Raw genomic sequence first — 20750 nt, 5'->3', positions numbered from 1 at the left:
CTTCTTAGGTATACCCTTTCTGGTCTGAAGACAGAGCCAGCAGAGTATCATCCTGATCAATTAAAAGCTCCAACATACCATCAGCAAAAATTTACATCATTATGGAATTAATTGACATAGTAATGAGTAACCAATATGTTAAAAGTAAATGCGAATTCTTAACCACCTTCTGTGACCACCTCATTGACATTTCAATTTTATAAACAGATTTTTTTGTTAACGTAAGACTTCTAGAGTCTGTCAGAAAAAAAAAAATATCCAAACCCGTGCCTAGAGACTGGGGAGTCAAAGGGCATGATGCTGACATCTGCTTGGCTTCTGGTGAGTGCCCTGTGTGGCAGAATATCCAAGGCTAAGGGGGAGCATGCAGCAGAGAGTTCTGGCCCCATCCCCAGTAACAACTCAAGGCCAAGGGGGAGCATGCAGCAGAGACTTCTTGCCCCATCCCCAGTAACAGCTCAACCACTCCAACAAGGTAAACATTGATCCATTTGTGAGAGTCCTGACTGTGAGGCAAACAGCTCCCAGTAAGGCCTCAAATCCCTGCACTGTCACTTTGGGGATTTAAAGTTCCAGCACAAGTGGTTTGGGACAACACATAACAACTACCAGCTGAATCATACTTTCAAAAAAGAAACCACTAAAATGTGTATCTTTAACACATAAAGTGTTCATAGAAACACACTGAAGTTTCAAAATACTAGCTCCGTCACAATGGTTCAATTGGCTAATAATCTGTCTGCAAGCAGTGGGATCGCAGAAGGGTGCTGGTTCGTGTCCTGGTTGCTTCACTTTCATCCTGCTCTCTGCCTATGGTCTGGGAAAGTAATGGAGGATGGTCCAAAGCCTTGGGACCCTGTACCCGTGTGGGAGATCCACAGGAATTTCCTGATTCCTGGCTTCAGATTGGCTCAGCTCCAGCCATTATGGCCACTTAGAGAGTAAAACAGTAGACAGAGGATCTTTCTGTCTCTCCTTCTTTCTGTAAGTCTTTCTCATAAAAGCAAATAATTTTTCTTTAGAATAAAAGCCCTAAATGTAACAAATTTTATATGAGAATTTAAATGGAGTTTGAAGAGGTCAAAATCATTAGCATTACTTTTAGAGAGAGTAAATTAAATTTTCATAGGATCTAATCTTTGCATCACTTTGTTGGGAAATCAGTGTAAACACTGTTGGGTAAACAGCACTGTAACAGACAAAAGTATAGACAAACTACTGTAGGTGTCATCACATAGACATAGCTTCAAGTCAGATAATCTGGCCAGGACAGACAGTGTCCTTGTGGAGAGCCTGATGAAATCCAAAGGAATGACCTGTATTTCTTTTTAAAATGGTTTTCTTTCTTTATGTGTGTGTGTGTGTGTGTGTGTGTGTGCAAGAGAGAGAGAGAGAGAGAGAGAGAAACACTTCTAACTACTTATTCATTCCCCAAATGCCCAGAACCACACATACAGGTCTGAGTGATCTGATATTGAAACTAGAATTTGGAATCCAAACAAAGCTCCCATATGCAAATCAGGAACCCAATTACTTAAGTCATAACCACTACATCCCATAATCAACTTTAGCAAGAAGCTGGAATCAGGAGGTAGAGTGAAGTATCAAACCCAGGCATTCTGTTATGGGACATGGTTATAAAAAAACATTGTTTTGACTTCTGCCTAAATACATACTCTTGTTGCCCTATTTTGGGAGCACTACCGTTCAAAACTGCGACCATGACAGAAGGTAACAAAAATTATTCTGGTGCTGTGCTGGAAAGAGTCATAAAAGTAACATTAAAAATGGGGTCTGAACACTTAAATAACAGACTGGTGGACTTATGACTGCGTCTGAAGAACTATACTATTGTAATAATATGGGGAAAATCAGTCGAGGGGTGGGAATTTAGGTGAGGGTGGGAAAATCCCAGACCCTATGGAATTGTAACATAAAGTTAAATTTTTTTAAAAATGCAAAAAAAGGGGGTCCTGATAAAATCACTACAACCTAATGAGGCCAAGGGATCAACACTAAATTTGAAAGAGTCTGCTGTTTCCATGTTGTCATGTTTTCCCACTAACATTACCTGGTCAACTTGTACTGAAACTTAGAAAAAAAAATGGGTGAAGGTGTATGTGTGTGTGTGTGTGTGTGTGTGTGTGTGTGTGTGTTTGCATGTCTTTTTATTATCTTGGCCATTTGGGGTAGGAAAGTGAATGAGAGACCAAGGAGAGGAAACAAGGGAAATAAATTGTTAATGAGTCAGTTAATGATCAAAGAAGTAAACCAACATCCTACAGACTGCAGAGGGATGCTTTTGAGTACTAGACCACAGGTAGAACAAGCTTACATCACATGTTAAACAAGAATAGAAATTGATGGCATAGTTTAGAAATCTCCCCTGTGTTTGCTGTGACATGTAGTCTCAAAGTGCATCTTTGCTTGCCAATTGAGAAAATGCTAGAAAATTTGGAAGGTGGAATCAAAGGTAAGATTCATGACTTTTATTTTCATACAGGTTGAAAGGAAAGTAAATCTTGTTTTGCAACGCTAAAGAAGACAGCAGAGAAGTAGTGCTTTGCTAAAGGCACTGTAACTTTACAGAAGTCAATTATTTGATAATAATGTATTAAATGTGAGCTAACATTCTCACCTGAGCCAAACCTTCTCCAAAGTGCATGTTTCTCACATTACATTACTGAGAGGTGGAAAACACCTGCTGATTGTTCAGCAATCACTCCAACCAACCAGACTCTTTCATACCTTGCAGCCTCCGCTCTTCGTGAATCGCATTGTGATAACACAGACCACCTACAATACCAGAGTGAAGATTAAATGAAGTGTTCAGACACTGAATAAATTGCATATCAGGAGTCTGTCAGAATTCTCTTTAACTTGCAGCCTTGAATAAAAATGTCAAGATACATTTTTTTCTCTATAAACTTGAGTACCTACATTTACCAGCCAGATGATCTTAACCTCAAAGGAAACCATTTCTGTGATATTAAGAGTTGATTAAATAATTGTGCACACCTTTGCTCCTCCACCCAGTTCTTTTCTTCTTTGCTTTCTCCTCAGTCGCTGTTGAGTATCCGTGGGTCCTTGTTTTCCCCAAGACGCAACAGCAAAACAAGCATTTTCAGCTTCAGAGGCCGAGCAAAGGATGTGGGATCTGAGAATGACTTTGCTGATGATGAGCACAGCACCTTTGAAGACAGCGAGAGCAGGAGAGACTCACTGTTTGTGCCACACAGACATGGAGAGCGACGCAACAGTAACGTTAGTCAGGCCAGTATGTCATCCAGGATGGTGCCAGGGCTTCCAGCAAATGGGAAGATGCACAGCACTGTGGATTGCAATGGTGTGGTTTCCTTGGTGGGTGGACCATCTGCTCTAACATCACCTACTGGACCACTTCAGCCAGAGGTGATAATAGATAAGCTAGCTACCATTGACATTCTCTACCAATTTGAATTTATCAAAACCTGGGCAGTTTAGTCTCTTGTACTATTTTTCTTCCCTAATATGAAAGTCCTTAAAAATAAGACATGACCAATTAAATAATAAATAATAAACTCTTGAGACCCTCCCCCCACTGAATTTTGTGGCACATGAAGCTTTCAAATGCTTCAAGTTAAAAGGGTCCAGGTTGAGAGTCTGGGATGAAACACATATCTGCAAAATCATGAGAGGTACAAACAAAACCATGAGCCTTTGACAACCAAATATTTGTTATAGATACATATTCACTTAGAATTATGTAGTTATCTATTTATAGTCTGAAATTTAATGTTCTTAAGATCAACTATCATAGTGAACATTATATTGATAATGGGCAATTTTCAAACACTTATCAGCATTATAGTTGATTCTACTATAATTGTCAATATTATAAAATGACTCAAGAATATAATGTGTTGATTTCTAATAGGATGCATAAAAGAATAATTGAAGATATCTCAGGAAAGCACACACATTTCATTGTACATCTGTGTTTGTGCATGGAAACATTGGCCCATATATGTCAGTATTGTAAATATAGCTTCAAAGAAAATAATTCATCCTTGAAACTATATAATTGTATTTATTTGGGGGGAAGATTTTCTGATTAATCATGGATATAAGCTGAAAATGTAATTTATATTTTATTTAATAAAATGGCTTTAAAATACACCTAAAACCTTCCTGAAAATTCTGACAATTTAGTTAAAAGATTTCTATACATAAATGCATTGTATGATTGTATCCAACCAGTACATTTGTATTACGGGGTAACACCCATAATCATTTCTTTCAAGTTTATAACAACAGTAAATACTTTTTTATCACACGCAAATTGTTACCCAGAAAAAATTGCATGCAGCATGGTTTTTCCAAAGAAATGATGTGTGATATTGTATAATTCTTTGAAAAGGGTGGTTTGAGCCATCAGTATTTGGTTTGTAGGGTACCACCACTGAAACTGATGTAAGGAAAAGAAGGCTAAGTTCTTATCAGATTTCAATGGAAATGCTAGAAGATTCCTCTGGAAGGCAAAGAGCCATGAGCATTGCCAGCATCCTGACTAACACCATGGAAGGTAAGGTGTAAGCTATGGAATAGTATTCTATGGATTACCTGCCCTGCACAACTGCTCCTTCTTTGTGTAGAGTGGTTTACATCTATCAGAATCAAAAATATATGATTAACATATAAGTATATGTGATCATTTAAGTACATTGTAATCACATTACTGAAACTAATATCAAATTTCCCTTTTGACTTGAGTCTGTATCATATCTCTTGAATAGTATTTTCCTGCTTATCATATAAGAACACGCTATAAAATGAGGGAAATGGGATTAAAATGTTAATTGTTGTGCAAAAATTTTACTTTTTTATAATACTCATTTCCCATAAACTTTGTGAAAACACTCTCAAATACATGGACTTCATAAATTTCTGCACACAGCATGTATTTCACTATTTTCACAAATTTTAAAAGCATCCAGGTATTCATAAAAAATTTTATAGCATCTTTTCCCACTATGTAAATAGAATAAGCATCTTCTGTGGAAACTCAAGGAAGTGTCTTTTTCAAAGGGTTTCATTTGGCTCTCCAGATAGGAGGTAATGATAGGATTGTAAGGGGGATATGAATGAGTGATTTGGACAAATCAAAACCAGCACATCACTTCAGGAGCTACGCAAGAAGAAGATCTCTACCCCATCTTCTACATAGACAATTACCATTACATTCCTCCAAAGGAAGGCTAACACAAATGTTTGTTGATTCTAGCATACCGGAATAGACAACAACTATATTACTTTGTTTGTTCATATCATAGACAAATCCTGCCTGATTGCAGGTTGAGGAATATTACATCTGTCCTGTAATAGTGCAAGTCAAGTAGAAAGCAAATTCTAGGACATCTTCTGTAGAAAATATTCATTATATCTTGCATTTTCTTACTGGTGCATTAGATGTGCAGTCATACAATAGCTGTAATAAGATTCATCAATTACATTTAACAGTAAATTATTTATATATGAGGTTAAAATTCTAGGAAAAGTTTGTAGATAACAGAAGTAGACAAGTCTGAATTCATAAAAAGAAGGCCATGCCACGTTTTCATTTTATTGCAGATCAATGTTGACGTAAAGACTCTCAAAGGAAAATGAGTCACATTTACTTCAATGAGCATTATAGCTTTAGACAGTATTCTCTCAAAGGTATCTAAAAATAATTTATGTTTAATAAACTTAAGATTTTTAAAAATCATGTTTAAGTGTAGAGTTTTAATAAAGAGAACATAATATTTTACTAAAATATTACCCAGTTATTTTGAAATAAAGTATTAAGTTCAAAATGTCTTTCTGTAGTTACTTGATAAGGTTTAATGAGCACTTCATGAAAATATTTGGTGGAGTTTTCTTCTCAAGTTTATCGGGCTAAATAAATATAAATTTCTTTTCCCAGGATGAAGGATAAATTTTATCAAATAATATGCAATCCATAAGCAGTAATTCCTTTTGATATTATTTATTATTTTCTCATTTTGTTTTTCTGTTAGAACTTGAAGAATCCAGACAAAAATGTCCACCATGCTGGTATAGATTTGCCAACGTGTTCTTGATCTGGGACTGCTGTGAGGCATGGTTAAAAGTAAAGCGTCTCGTGAATTTAGTTGTTATGGATCCCTTTATTGATCTTGCCATTACTATATGCATCGTCTTAAATACCCTCTTCATGGCCATGGAACATTACCCCATGACTGATCAGTTCAGCAGTGTGTTGTCTGTAGGCAACCAGGTAAGTTCATTTGACAATTATCTTCTTTGGCAGGGATGGGAAAAGATAAACCAAAGAAAACTTCGTTTGCTGAGTGAAACTAAAAACTTACATCCTCTTTAGTCACAGTAAAAAAAATATATATTTAAAGCCGCATTCCATGGGTCTGGCGCAATAGCTGAGTGGCTGAAGTCCTCGCCTTGCACGCACCAGGATCCCATAAGGTGCCAGTTCTAATCCTGGTGGCATTGCCCATCCAGCTCCCTGCTTGTGACCTAGAAAAGCAGTCCAGAATGGCCCATATCCTTGGGTTCCTGCACCCATGTGAGAGGCCTGGCAGAGGCTTCTGGCTCCTGGCTTTGGATTGACTCAGCTCCAGCCCTTGTGGCCACTTGGGGAGTGAATCATCGATGGAAGATCTTCCTCTCTGTATATCTGACTTTCCGATAAAGATAAATTAGTCTTTTTTAAAAATCTTAATCAGGAATTCTAGGCTCAGGTATTTGTTAAAGTTGTGATTATAAAATTTATTTTTAGAAATATGTATCTTATGACAAATAAGGAAACTTATTTTCATATCAGTTTGGTATTTGTATGCCCAGAATTTAGGGTTCCAACAAAAAGATCCAGAATCCAACAGTTCAGAGTACAACTCGGATCCATTTGTCAGTTTATTTCTTCCTTAACCATGATACAGTGAGAACTGCACAAGAACAGCCAGTGTCTTTGTATCCATGGCAGCAGTCGGGATACAAAGTGACATCTTTACACGGTGACATCTACACTCATCTGCAAAGCCACATACAGCCACTCACCCAACATACACTCCAACCACAAGTAGTCACATCCACCAGGAGCTGCCTGTAACCATGCACCCCTGTTCCCCGGCTCCAACTGCTTATATGTGTTTACAGATAATATGGCCCAGAACCAAAAGAGGGCACAAGGTGGAGAGGTATTGGTTACCATGACAACAGTAATGCTGTAGCCATACACATCTAAGGGGACAAGGGCATACACATGTGAAAACACGCCGACTTCACCTTCACAAGTTCATGTTCTCAATTGTGGTTAATGAAGAGGAAACCTCCAAAAGATCATGGTCCTAAAGTTCTCAATAACCATGTAGCTTTTTCTGAGGTGTTTAGTTTCTTTAAACCTCTTTCTAATCAGTGGATTAGCTACCTTACTGATTATGAATGAAATGCCTCACACATAGAACTGTTAGTTGCATTCCTTTTGATTCTACCTAATAGTTTTCAACCTCATTAATTTTTTAATTTAAAAAAGAGTGGCACTACAGCTGTTCTTGAAAAACAGGTTTTAATCACGGGCTTAGACATAGACCAAATATTCATGGTATCTTTTGTCACCAGATACTGATTTTAAATATTATAACACTTACATTAAAAAAGAAATAAGAGTAAAACAAATAGCCAGAAAATTAGATTCCATTCGGACTTAGCAATAGGACTTGGTTTGGCAGAGTGTGGGTGGATGTTCACCTCTGGCTCAGTCATTCTTGCCAGGAACAGGGATCATGTGAAAACAGTGAAACACTGAGATGTTGTGTAGGTGTCAGAGCAAATTGTTCGGTTAGAAGGAATACTTGGAGGAGAGTTGCTTAACTGTCTATCCAAATAAGTGATCTCAACTTATCTGCCATAGTAGACTCAGTGGAACAATCCCACACAGCCTTCAGCTTTGCCACTTGTTATGTTGGCATTTTTTTCCTCTCTCTGATTGGTTTTCCATAAACTCTGCCTCTTTGAATTTCTTTGAGGTCGCTTTTTCACTGAATAGTATATACTCAGCAATTCTAGGAAGCATATACTACAGTGCTGTCAGTTTGTGTCCCCAGCACTAAAACTGCAACTGTTACAGATCATTGCTCAAGAATTATTGTAAATATAGACGTATATCTAGCTCATCTTTCTTCCAGTTTAGGGAAGGTCCTATTAATCTCACTTCATCCTTATGTTGCCTTTTGCACTGACCTTCTGGATTCAAAGATGAAAATATTATCATGATTTATATTATAGTCATTTTTATTTATCTTTCCCTTATTCCAAAGTATACCCTTTATTCACTCTCTTGATGTACCCTTTTTCTATCTGAAACTATTATTAAAATAATATTTCCTGTATCCTACTCTCATGTATGTTTTCAGTTGACTAAAATACTTAATGTCTGCATTTGTGACACACCCGTTTTACCTGGTTTTAAAGATAACTCATCTTACCCATTTCTTCTATCCATTTTACTGTCCAATACTTCCTCACCAATCATTATCAACGATTTCAGAACAACCTTGTCACTATACCACAGAGTTTTTGGTGTATTTATGTATAGGAAACTATCTGTTTACTCTTTTCATTCCCATCTAGAATGTTCTGGCTTAGAATGTTCATCACTATTCTTCATATTCTTCAAATGCAACTCTGATTGCATCTCTTACAGTGTGAAACCCAGCCAGTATTGAATAGTGTTGTTTTAATTCTATAATGTGTCTTTGAATAATAGTTGAATATTCAGTGTTTTCTTATTGTAGGAGTCTTACTTTTTAAACTCATCTTAATACCCTTGATAGCAGAGAATATGCTTCACTTTTCTGCTTCATCTCTAATTTTGTTTTCATAGTGGTCACACAATAAGTTACTACTGATTATTTCCACTCCCAAAGGGCTGCTTTGGGTAGCGTGTTTTTGTGACAGTACACGGGCTTTGCACACAAGTCAAACCAAGCTTGACATCAGATGTCAATACTTACTAATAATGCTGATTTCTGGGAAAATGCAGCAAACAATCCAAATGTTTTTATGCTGTTTTAGTGGATGTAATAATACCCATCTCCCAGAATGGTCTTGAAGGTCAGATGCGATAATGCAAAAACACATAGCACTTTGCCCAGCATCTAGCTTGTTCTCAATAAACGGTTTCCTTCCTTTAATAATATGTAATTAACCTCTTGCACCTTTCTTTGAAAGTGATGGGATATATTTTGCTCTAGTTCTTGTATTTTTCCCAGGATATTGGAGTTAGGGAAATTAAACAGGTGAAGGAAGATTTTGGAAATTTGTCAGGATGCAGCAGGAAATTGTGGCTTTTAAATTTCAATGTTGAAGCAGTTGGGAATGGTAGTACAGGATGTGAGAACTTAAATTATGGAAATACTGAGTAGAAAACACTTGATATAAGCACCAAATTGTTCTGTTATCTATTTGTTCCTGAAGAACTCATTCACATCCTTTATTGTATTTGCTCAACAAATACATAAACAATGACTTTACTAGACCTGGTACAGTTCTCAGACCTATGACTTCAATAATAACCAGAGTTAGGTTAAGGTTACTGTGGGGGAAACACGCCTCATCAAGATGGAGAACCTAGATAACATACCCATAGGTATAGAATACCTAAATTGTAACTATTGGCTGAAAACTCTGTATTATAATTAATAATGGCATGGTGTTTGTAAAACATTGCAGCACTTATAAAGCAATCTTTCACATCCTATTGAATATCCATATCAACCATAAAATAAACAGAATTTCTACGGATTAGTTAATTGATAAATTCATGATTACATATTTACTTACGGGGGATGTGTTTGAATTGGACACAAAAAATGTAAATATTTTGTAATTCTCATCTTTTGTATTCTGCTTCTGCAGTACATAAAATTACAACATTTCCTATTGGTTTGTTTCATCAAATGTATCAAGAGCCTTTGAATTTCTGCTGAGTTTCTCCAAACTGTTCTGTGTATTTATGGAATTATTTTATTTATTTGAGAGAAAAACAGAGTGTTCCTGTTCACTGAGATTAACTCCCCAAATGCCCATAGCAGCCAGTGATCACTGGAACCAAACCCAGGAGCTGGTATGCAATCCAGGTTTCCCATTTGGGCGACCTAGATTGTTAAATAGAGGAGATTGATTCTTTTCAAAAGATTTGAAAACATCACAGTATGATTATTTGTAGGAGGAGCTATTTGTAGATCATTTACATGGATGCTTCTAGCTCACTTTTGCTAATATTTTTCTATCTCAGGGTGCCTATTTTGAATAATAGTAATCTCTGAAGGTTTGATATAACAAATTAAATTTGCCTAAGTTACAACTTACTTTGTAGTCACCAGGGAAATTTACTGGTTAAAAAAAGTCCTATGGTGACTTATTCTATCAGATTAAAAAATGTTTTTCAGTGTGCAAGCTATCATATTTCTGGATTTTTATTTTCTAGGATTATTTAAAATACATTTCAATATTACCTCATGTATGAATAAAACAAGCTAACTTTTCCGGGCTATTACAATGACTAGGAACATAAGATGTTATCCTCATTTATGAATTTAAAAAGTGGATGCAGGTTTCTTTTAATTAAACAAAATCTACTAATTTTAACTATTATTTTGACAGAGTTCCTTCAAGATTAAGGCCACAAACTTGGTAAATCACAGGCTTGACTTTAGAGTCACAAACTGCAGCTACTGCTTTAAAAACTGAATGAACTGTTTTAAAAGATTTTTTCAACACAATTTTTTAACTCTTATTTATTGTGTGTCTTAGCAAATGGTTTCAAGTTGAAAAGTGAATTTTGAGTATGTTTCATTGTTTGCCACTCAAATACTTCATTAATGTTAATTACGGGATTGTGCATGTTGAAAATACTCTCCTGATGATTTCAATTAAGCTTACAGTTCCGTGTTTTATTAATCCATTAACCACAAATCTGAGCACTCGTTCAAATTTCATTATTGAAAAGCAGCATCAGATGCACTCTTGTTTCAGGAATATTTGTGACTGACATGCTTTAACAGAAAACTCACAAATTTTAAGTAAGTTTTAGAAATTTCTGGTAATAGGGAAATTCATTCTGGATCAAATCATATATCCAGAATGCATTTCATTCTGCTTATGGTAGAACCCTGATGTAGTAGAAGGGCAATAAAACAGTCCTTGTTATTCAGTATTAGATTTAAAATTCAGGCTGTAAAATGTTTTAAAATTACTATTCTTCCTAGAAATCCAGAAAGTAGTTAAATAGGATAAATGCATTTAAAATATTCCCTTGGGGAAACACGCCAGTCTTGAATTGTTTTAAATGTTACTTAAAACTGCTCTTTGTAAATTCTTGCAACATTGTAGTCTTCATGCTCCTGAAGTGCAGATCTCTCTGTTACTGTAGGTCTTCACTGGGATCTTCACAGCAGAAATGGTTCTCAAGATCATTGCCATGGATCCCTATTACTATTTTCAAGAGGGCTGGAATATCTTCGATGGAATCATTGTCAGTCTAAGTTTAATGGAACTTGGTCTGGCAAATGTGGATGGATTGTCTGTACTACGATCCTTCAGACTGGTATTTTCATAGACTATGTTTATATCCTATTTCAAAATGAAACCAATTTGCAGTTACAGGATTTACAATAGCTTTAACAATATTTTAAATTTACATTGGCTGGTGATTCAATCTAAGAAAACAGACTGTTTTCTAAAAATAATGAAAAATAGTTTTGGCATTTTATAATGATTAGATACTAAGCACATATTTCAAAACTTGCAGGCATTTTCTGAAGTTGTAGATTAAACTCTTGAAATTTTTACATTATAACCTATACGTAAATGCAAATAAAAGGCATCGGTTTCCAACTAGTTGTGCCATTGCTTGTACTAATAGGTCTTATTATATAGCAATTTGCTGGTGAATGATATCACTTGCATTTTAAGCAATATTATAACAAACGTCTCTTAAATACAACACAAAATTTTTTTAAAAACAATTTTAGTGGAAACTAAGCAAATGTTTTCATATTGGAGGAAAGCATTTGTGTTTTTGTCAAATTCGTTTATTTTATAATATTCCGTTACAATTTGTAATTCATTCTTTTAATAATTTTCTTTAGTCTTTAAAATAGTCTGGAGACACAGTACCCCAGTTTAAAAAATTCTCCAATGAGAATATTAACTTGTTTACATGACTGTATCTTTTAATTCATCAAAATGTTTTATTTCTTGCTTTAGACTTGTTTGATTTTTTAAAATTTTGTATTCAAAAGATATTATGATTTGATTTAATAATCCAATGTTATTAACACTATTTCTGGGTTTGAAATTAAGGTAGTTCAGTATGTTTTGGTTTTTCACATACATCAGCTGTAGGTTTACAATATGGGGTACTAACAATGTCTAACTTCCAAAATCATGTTGTGATCACTTCTACGAATGTCTTTTCACTTGATTATAGCTCCGAGTTTTCAAGTTGGCAAAGTCCTGGCCCACACTAAATATGCTGATTAAGATCATTGGCAATTCCGTGGGGGCGCTGGGAAATCTCACCTTGGTGTTGGCCATCATTGTCTTCATTTTTGCCGTGGTCGGCATGCAGCTCTTTGGTAAGAGCTACAAAGAATGTGTCTGCAAGATCTCCAGTGACTGCAAGCTTCCTCGCTGGCACATGCATGACTTCTTCCATTCCTTCCTGATCGTGTTCCGCGTGCTGTGTGGAGAGTGGATAGAGACCATGTGGGACTGCATGGAGGTCGCCGGTCAAACCATGTGCCTTATTGTTTTTATGCTGGTCATGGTCATTGGAAACCTAGTGGTATGTATGTATTTTAAATGCTAACAAATGAGAATAATAACAGAAAGGGAAAAAAGTTTCCTGAGCAGCGATTTTGTAGTGAATGACTCAGAGTGAAATCACCTAACTGGCCTCTGAGCTTGATCAAGTTGCTGACTTCGCTGAAATTGTATGTAATTGAATGTAAGATTTATATAAGATATATTTATGAAAACCTGTAAAGCATGAACATGGATTTTCCTCTATTTCCTGTATTTCTTCTTCATCAAAGAAGATATATTTTATCAGCAAGATTAATTTTGCCCTATCATTGATAAAATAATGCTCTCTATTGTTTCTGAAAATACAACTATTGATCGAAATTACCCTTTACATGTGTGTGGTTCATAGTGTTTGCTTTCTCAGGCATGTCAGATTTTGGAACTAAGTTTCAATGAAACAGAGCATTGCATTAATCATGGATAACATGATGTAAGAATCCTAAAAGGAAACGATATTTTCTTCTCTGCTTTACTAAAGCAAATAAAGTATTAAAATGTACATTATTCATAAGGATATCACCAACCAGATATAAAAAACTGATATTTAGCTATGACTTAGAAGTATTACTGTAAAAGCATGATTGGTATATTTATTTGTATTAAGGCTTAAATTTCTCAGTCAGGCATAGGCAAAGTGTTCTCTATGCAGTCCTCCCAGCCCTTCCTTCTCAAAAGAACACTTTAAAAGTGATTGTACAAATGAATGCTGTGCGAGTCCTGTAAACATGTAATTATTTTTGTCAGAAAAGTAAATTATGGAAATCTAGAGTCTAAACAAACTCTAATACAAAATGAGGAACAAATTTGGGTCCTGGCTTCATATTTGTCTTCCTTCCATATAGCATAAACTGAAATTCAATCACCACATCTCAAGCTGAAATTATTTCTATAAATATGGTTCATTTTTCTACCAGAAATAGTGGATTATTTTTACATTGCTTTAGCACTTAATTGAATAATTTCTCCATGTAGTCCACTGATATACTGAGATTTAAGATTAGCTCAGTTTTTCCACAAAAAAAATTAAAGAAAAAATTTACATTATGTGGATTTAGTCTAAACCTTGATATAATTTTACATTTTGTTCCATCTGTTGAGCTATTTGAACACATAAAATTCAAAGTATGTTTAATGGAAAATGTGTTAAGCCTTACATAATTTCTATTTAGAAATTTCTACTATTATACAGGACAGTTTGTATTTCAAGTTCAATTGCTTTTTGTACTTATCTGTGGGTTTTTAGGTAAGTAAATTCATTATTTACATACATGAAATTAGACATTCACTACACAAACTCAATGATGAACCATAAGAAAGATGAAAATATCCTTTTTTTCCCTCAATGGCAAAAAGCATAATGGGAGGATTTTGGCTTCCTTCACAAGCCTGAATAGACACAATTTAACTCTTAGAAACTTAAATTTCCAGTTACATTTTCTAGAAAATAAAAATTACTTGTTTTTGCTCTTTTGTTCTACAATAAACAGCTAGAAGATTGTCTACTTCTCTAAGTAGTGTGTACTTTAAACATGTTGTTTATAATACAGTCACCATGCAAGGAGCCTTTGTTGAAATAATTTTAGCCAAGATCTGCAAAGCCTGTGTGTATGCTATTATTTTTATAGATACTTCAACACTGACACATTTGCTTGTTTATAGGTTTTGAACCTCTTTCTGGCCTTACTGCTGAGTTCATTTAGCTCTGACAACCTTGCTGCTACAGATGATGATAATGAAATGAACAATCTCCAGATTGCAGTAGGAAGAATGCAAAAGGGAATCGATTATGTGAAAAATAAGATACGGGAATGTTTTCGAAAAGCCTTTTTTAGAAAGTCAAAGGTTCTCGAAGTCCATGAAGGCAACAAAATAGACAGCTGCATGTCTAATAATACTGGAATTGAAATAAGCAAAGAGCTTAATTATCTTAAAGATGGAAACGGAACCACTAGTGGTGTAGGTACTGGAAGTAGTGTTGAAAAATATGTAATTGATGAAAATGATTACATGTCATTCATAAACAACCCCAGCCTCACCGTAACAGTGCCAATTGCTGTTGGAGAATCTGACTTTGAAAATCTAAACACTGAAGAGTTCAGCAGTGAGTCAGAACTAGAAGAAAGCAAAGAGGTAAGAAAAATCCAAGTTTCTGTTGCATTTCCTGTAGGAAGCACACACTATGGTTTAATGGTGTTTTATTGCATGTATGTGCTTTCTAATAAAGTGATTTGGTAAGCCATGTAGTAATGTTGGAAAATCATGAAAAACTGGGTGGTCTAGTTATAAAATTTCATCTGGCCAAAGGGAATAATCATCCTTAGCAGCATATTTGTTTTCCTATCATTTGTAATCATTTAAAAATTAGTCTCCCAAAGAAAAGGTATTATTAAATATATTTTACTCTATAGCATAAAATATTTTGTAGAAAAATCATGGAAGTCAATTTTGATAATTAAGAAAGTATTGTCTCCTTATTCTATATTAAATTTTTGCAATGATGTAATGTAAAAACTATGTATATTTTTTGTGTCTAACAAATTTATTCATTATGATTGTGCATTTAATGTTTGGAAGTATTACTAATATTAGGAAGGCCCAAGTAGGATTGAATGTAATTTTCCCATTAAAATTGACTAAATCTGTGGAATCTTCCACATGAACTTGAAAATACTAAGAACTATTTTGAAAAACTACTTTGAAGATTATCATGATTAAATTGTAGATACAAAACCTACTTACACTCTCAGAAATTGTGACTTTTTAAAGTAATAGGAAGAAAGGAAATTATTCATATTTAATAAGAATTCATAGTATCTTTGATAGTAAATTAATGACACTAATTCTTCATTTATGTATTGTGAGAATAAGGTTAAAATATTTTACTATTATTTTTTATGGACTTCTAATATACTAGTAGGGAATAGGTCTAGCAGAGATGAGATTATGAAAAGACATGTTTTAACCTGAGGTTATAATAGTGACACATTGGGAATCATGAGCATAGTTTTCATACTTAAAAAAATTAATTGTATGTTAATTATATTTATTTATATTTATTAATTGTAAATTAATTACAGATATAGAGGGAGAGTGAGAAAATCTGTCAGCTGGTTCGCTTCCCAAATGATCACAATGACCAGGGTGGGGTTGGTTGTTCCAAAGCCAGGAACCAGTACCTTCTTCTGAGTCTCCCATAGGGGTGCAGGGAGCCATCGTTTGCTGCCCTGCTAGGCACATGTTAGAGATCTGAATTGGAAGACGAGGAACTGACACTTGAATTGCATCCCATATGGAATCCTGGTATTGCAGCTGGCATGGTCTTACACCCTATGCCAGTTTTTTTGTTGTTGAATATAACATCAGAATTTGACCTGAAAGCATTTTAAGAATAAGTAGGTGACGATGCTACAATTTGCATCTTCCTAATTTTTCTCAGGAACATTTGAGCAACTGAAAGATACTCAAATAATAAATTTGAAAGTATTTTAAGAAGGTAAAGACCTATACCAAATGAAATGGTAACATTTATTCTGATTCCCACTCTAAAGGTGCATAGTGAGTTCAATTCTAACATTTTGCTCATTTGTATAAACTGAGAAATCAGTCCTATTTTCCATCGCTTGACACTGATTTACTGATCTACCAAGCTTTTATTGAGCTTAGTAAGTGAATTCGTACTCTAATGGATACAAGCAGAAAAGCAGAATTTAAAAACCACTGCACAGTGACTGCAATTCAGGGAAACCTCAGATGTTAGAGAAAGACATTGATGTTTTCCAAAGTTTAATTCTACAGGAAAGCAGATAAGTGTGTAGCTGTTGAAATCAGGAAGATTGTTTGCTAAAGTTTTCAGATAAAGCTGAAATACATCTCAAAATTTGGATGTAATATAAATGAACTGAAAGTCAAAAGCTGAAACCTAATAAAGGAAAATCAGAATTGAAAGTGAAGTTAGTATTCAAGGAAGTGGAACAATCAGGATATTGAGAATAATGGTTTAAAAGATAATGGAGAATATATTTGGGTGTTTATGATAGTTTCAGATTATAAAGTTTATTTATTTTAAAGGCAGAGAGACTGACAAACCAAGATCTTTCCTCCATTGGCTCACTCCCCAAATACTGAAAGCAGTTGAGGCCAGGCCAATCCAAAGCCAGGAACATGGAACATAACATGGGTCTCATATATTCATGGAAGGGATCTAACTACCTGAGCTGTCATCACTGCTTCCAAGAGTGCGTATCAGCATCAATGTGGATAGTGGAGCCACCACATTCAAATGCAGCATGTTGATATGAAAGCAGCATTCTTTCAGCCTTGCTAAACACCTGCCACAAGGTTGAAATGTTGAACCAGTCAGAGTTTGCAGTTGTTGCCATGGTCAGTAAGGAGCTATTGTGTGTGCTTAAATCAGGGAAAAGCAATGAACATGATGATTTAGGGACATTTATTTAATATCAAAGAGCAAAACAGTTTCAGGGGAGAGACAAGAGATTACAGCGATAATTATGATAATGATCATTTGATAACAATTATGTGGTGAAATTTGGGGCCATAGCACTATGTAATAGAAATTGAGACAAATGGAAAATATGATAAACTTCTGAAGTGTCTGAGAAATCGAAAAAAAATGCTGCTGTCTGAAATAATATATTCAAAAATAATAGCAGATTTATGTGGGGATAGTTTAATTGGAATATACTGAATTATAAGTGATAATATTGGAAATCAGAACCTGAATAACAAGTCAAGGTTTTAAAAATGGCTTTGATAATGCATACCTGATTCCTTGGGGGTAGGAGAGAGCTCAATATTGAAGTAATTATAAAACGGAAAGAAGTCTTGAGACAAAATAGCATGTATAGCTAAGATCTGGAAATGGTGGAAAAGCCAGAGAAGTAGAGAACTTTGTGAGAGTAATAGCATTAGTTTTATAGAGAATTAATAACTTCACTTCGGTGAAAATATTTGTTTCCAAAATACTTAGAGAAGTATCACAAATGACTGCTCAGAAGAATACTACAAAATTGTCATCTTTTCAATGGCTGAAATTTTATAATTTTGGCTTGATGAGATATAGGCTGGGCCAGGTCAAAGCTGGGAGAAAAAACTCAACCCATTTCTCTCAAGTCATTGTCAGATACTCAACAACTGGAATCATCACCACTGCCTCCCAGGCTGGTAGAGAGTTGGACTCAGAAGCAGAACCAAGATTTGAACCTTGACTCGCATACAGGATGCGGGAGTCTTAACTTCTACATCTAATACTCATCCTTGTTTGATATATAAAATTATTCTATGCTCCAGATTATCTTCTACAATAGTATTAAGCATGATGATATATTTTATGAGATTGATTTGATAAAATCAAATTTGATAAAAATGTGTACTAGGAAATCCCAAAACATGATAGGACAATTCTTAAATATATGCTCACAACTAGATTTTAAAAATGGATTTTAAAAAAAGCAGAAAGTGTCATGTTTTATTGTTACAGAGAAGATTTGGGAAATTCCAAAAGTACTTTTATTTTCATATGTTTAAAGTTCTTGTAATAGTGATTTCTTCAAACTTTTGTGTAACTTTTGATTTTTATAATTTAAACAATTACCGACGTCTCTTTCTAAGTGAAAGATATGAAGTAAGTGCTTTAACATTCATATGTGAAACTGAATTCCAAACACAATCTAGCGATAACCCACCTTCACTGCTTACCATTCTTCTCACAGGAGTAAAATCAAGCTGGAGTCATCAAGAACGCAGCTCTGGTGTTTTTTACCCAGCCAGAAGCTTGTGCCACCACTTTTACCCAGGTTACCCAAGCAAGTTTTACATGTGCAATCACTTTCTAAATGAATTTTGACTGGCCTGCATGCTATTCAGCTCTGATCCTTCCCCTGCCATGGCAAGGAAGTGCTAGACTGGCCCAGCTGCTCTCTGCTGAATCGTGACATATCACAGCATGGCCAGGCGAGATGGGCAGTGCCACATACCTAATTCTGCTAATGAGTTTCCTAGTTTAGTCTTTCAGGTGTTTAAAAACAGTAACTGCATGCTCTACAGGATTTATAATATCTATTTTAAAACATAATAGATTTTAAGATTAGTTTGATCAAGGAATTAAGAGAGCATGCATTTTTTTTTAATTTCTCTGCTTCTGTTTTATTCAAAATAAGACCACAACTTTCTTGTTGATGATTCAGCCCTTATAAGTAAATTATATTATCAAAATGAGCCTCACAGGATTTTTTATCTGATATTATGGCCATTTTCAGATTGTCATATTTGAATCCTTGAATATAATCACCATATCTCTAATCCATGTGTTCTAGATGGAGAAGATTGTTTGTATGTTTCTTGGGAAGAGCTCTGTAAAGAAAATAAAAAGCACAGGGTGATTATCAGTTTTTGGAGATGAAGGGCCATAGTCTGCATTTGCATTTGCTGCACATATCTTGTGATCTTGTATTGTTGTATAGCTCAGAAAGCTTAAGTCAATGATTTGCAAAACCATAGTGATGATTATAAAGTTAAAAAGGGGGAGGGTACATGATATGGATGAAAAGTTCATTGCATGTTGATCACTAATAATTGGTCCACTTTATTCACTTTTGGTTTAGAGTTTCCCTGATCAACATTAGTTCCTCCCTAAATGTTCTGCCCATAACTAGACAAACAAGAGACTTGGGAAATGTACCGCTTTTGGTTACTTATTATTTATGGTTTTATGAAGAGGAAAAGTTATCTCCCAAGATGATTGTAGGTTTGTAGATTAGCTGAGTCTTTATTGTTTGACTCAACTACCTCCTGCTGATGTCATTGTTTATTGATATTTCAGCTAATGCGTGTGTTCTGGGAGAGAAAGCATGATGAAAAAGTAAAATGTACATGTAAATCAGCAGTTTTTAAGGATATTGGTAAAAAAGAATATCTAAGTAGAATTTAGGTTTGCCTGTAAGTTTAGTTTTTATTCTGTTCTTTTAAAGATATAATTGATAGTAAAATATACAATTTATCAAATTTAAAAATAGGATTATTAATGAAAGATGGGACAATACAATCCCTGATGAAATATGAAGCATAATGTTCATTGAAGAAAGCCTAATTTATTTTTGTCGTCACAAGCAGAATAGAACTACTTGGTACTGGCAAATTATGCATGTCATGTTAACCACAAGATTGCTTAGTAAAGTCCTTCTGGAATCTCTGAAAGTAGATACTTGACTTGGTTCTTTCTTGAGCATGTGTCCTTCTAGTGCTCTCTTTTTAGAATTTGGAGAGGAATGGAGAGTCATTCGGCTTTAAATTTCTCTGTGATGCTCCCAAGTTGCAAAACTGAGTTATAGGAAACTCCTCAAATGAGGCAGAATGGAAATTTTTAAACTGCTTATGAATGGCCTTTTGTATTTTCCTTCTTGATACTCTTCAACTACCATGTATTAAGTTTTCTCTTACGTATCATGTTTTTACTACAGTTATTTTAAAATAAAGGGATCACTAGGAGTGTTTCACACTCCATGTATGGCAAGGCACAACCAGATGCTGGTTGTTTATATTTCTGGTTAAGAAGTGGTCAGAATAAAAGAGAGCTTCAGATTTTAGCCGCGCTCTCACTGCCTTGTACAAGTAACCAAATGGCCTCACTGTGTGACTGCCTGCTTTTCAACTGAAATAATGTGAGTCAAGATATGAATATGCATATCCAAAAAATCAGACTAAGGCCCTGATAGGATGACTGATCAAAAATGTTTTCTATCAACAAGGCAAAAATCCAGAATTTCTGAGAGAAATCATTAGATTTTGAAGGCAATCTGTAATGGCTGAATCTTTTATTTTGCCTCTGATCATACAGCAATTTGTGAGAGTCA

At 34.9% G+C, this 20750-nt stretch overlaps 1 protein-coding gene across 7 annotated transcripts in view; it reads left to right on the top strand.

Annotated features, from left to right (window-relative positions):
- SCN3A (sodium voltage-gated channel alpha subunit 3) overlaps positions 1–20750 on the top strand; it is a 93281-nt gene that overhangs the window by 40245 nt on the left and 32286 nt on the right. For 3 of the 7 annotated variants that reach the window (XM_058664570.1, XM_058664571.1, XM_058664575.1), the window contains 6 exons: positions 3064–3411; positions 4432–4564; positions 6039–6277; positions 11447–11620; positions 12506–12862; positions 14542–15012. In XM_058664570.1, coding sequence (XP_058520553.1) covers positions 3064–3411; positions 4432–4564; positions 6039–6277; positions 11447–11620; positions 12506–12862; positions 14542–15012 — 1722 coding nt within the window. Of the gene's footprint in view, positions 1–3063; positions 3412–4431; positions 4565–6038; positions 6278–11446; positions 11621–12505; positions 12863–14541; positions 15013–20750 lie in introns of those variants that run through there. The other 4 variants (XM_058664573.1, XM_058664574.1, XM_058664572.1 and 1 more) reach the window with 3 other exon arrangements.

This window comes from Ochotona princeps, chromosome 5 (assembly GCF_030435755.1).
Source record: "Ochotona princeps isolate mOchPri1 chromosome 5, mOchPri1.hap1, whole genome shotgun sequence".
NCBI lineage: Eukaryota > Metazoa > Chordata > Mammalia > Lagomorpha > Ochotonidae > Ochotona > Ochotona princeps.
The sequence above is the reverse complement of the archived record's forward strand: the minus strand, read 5'-3'. Positions and strand labels throughout refer to the sequence as shown.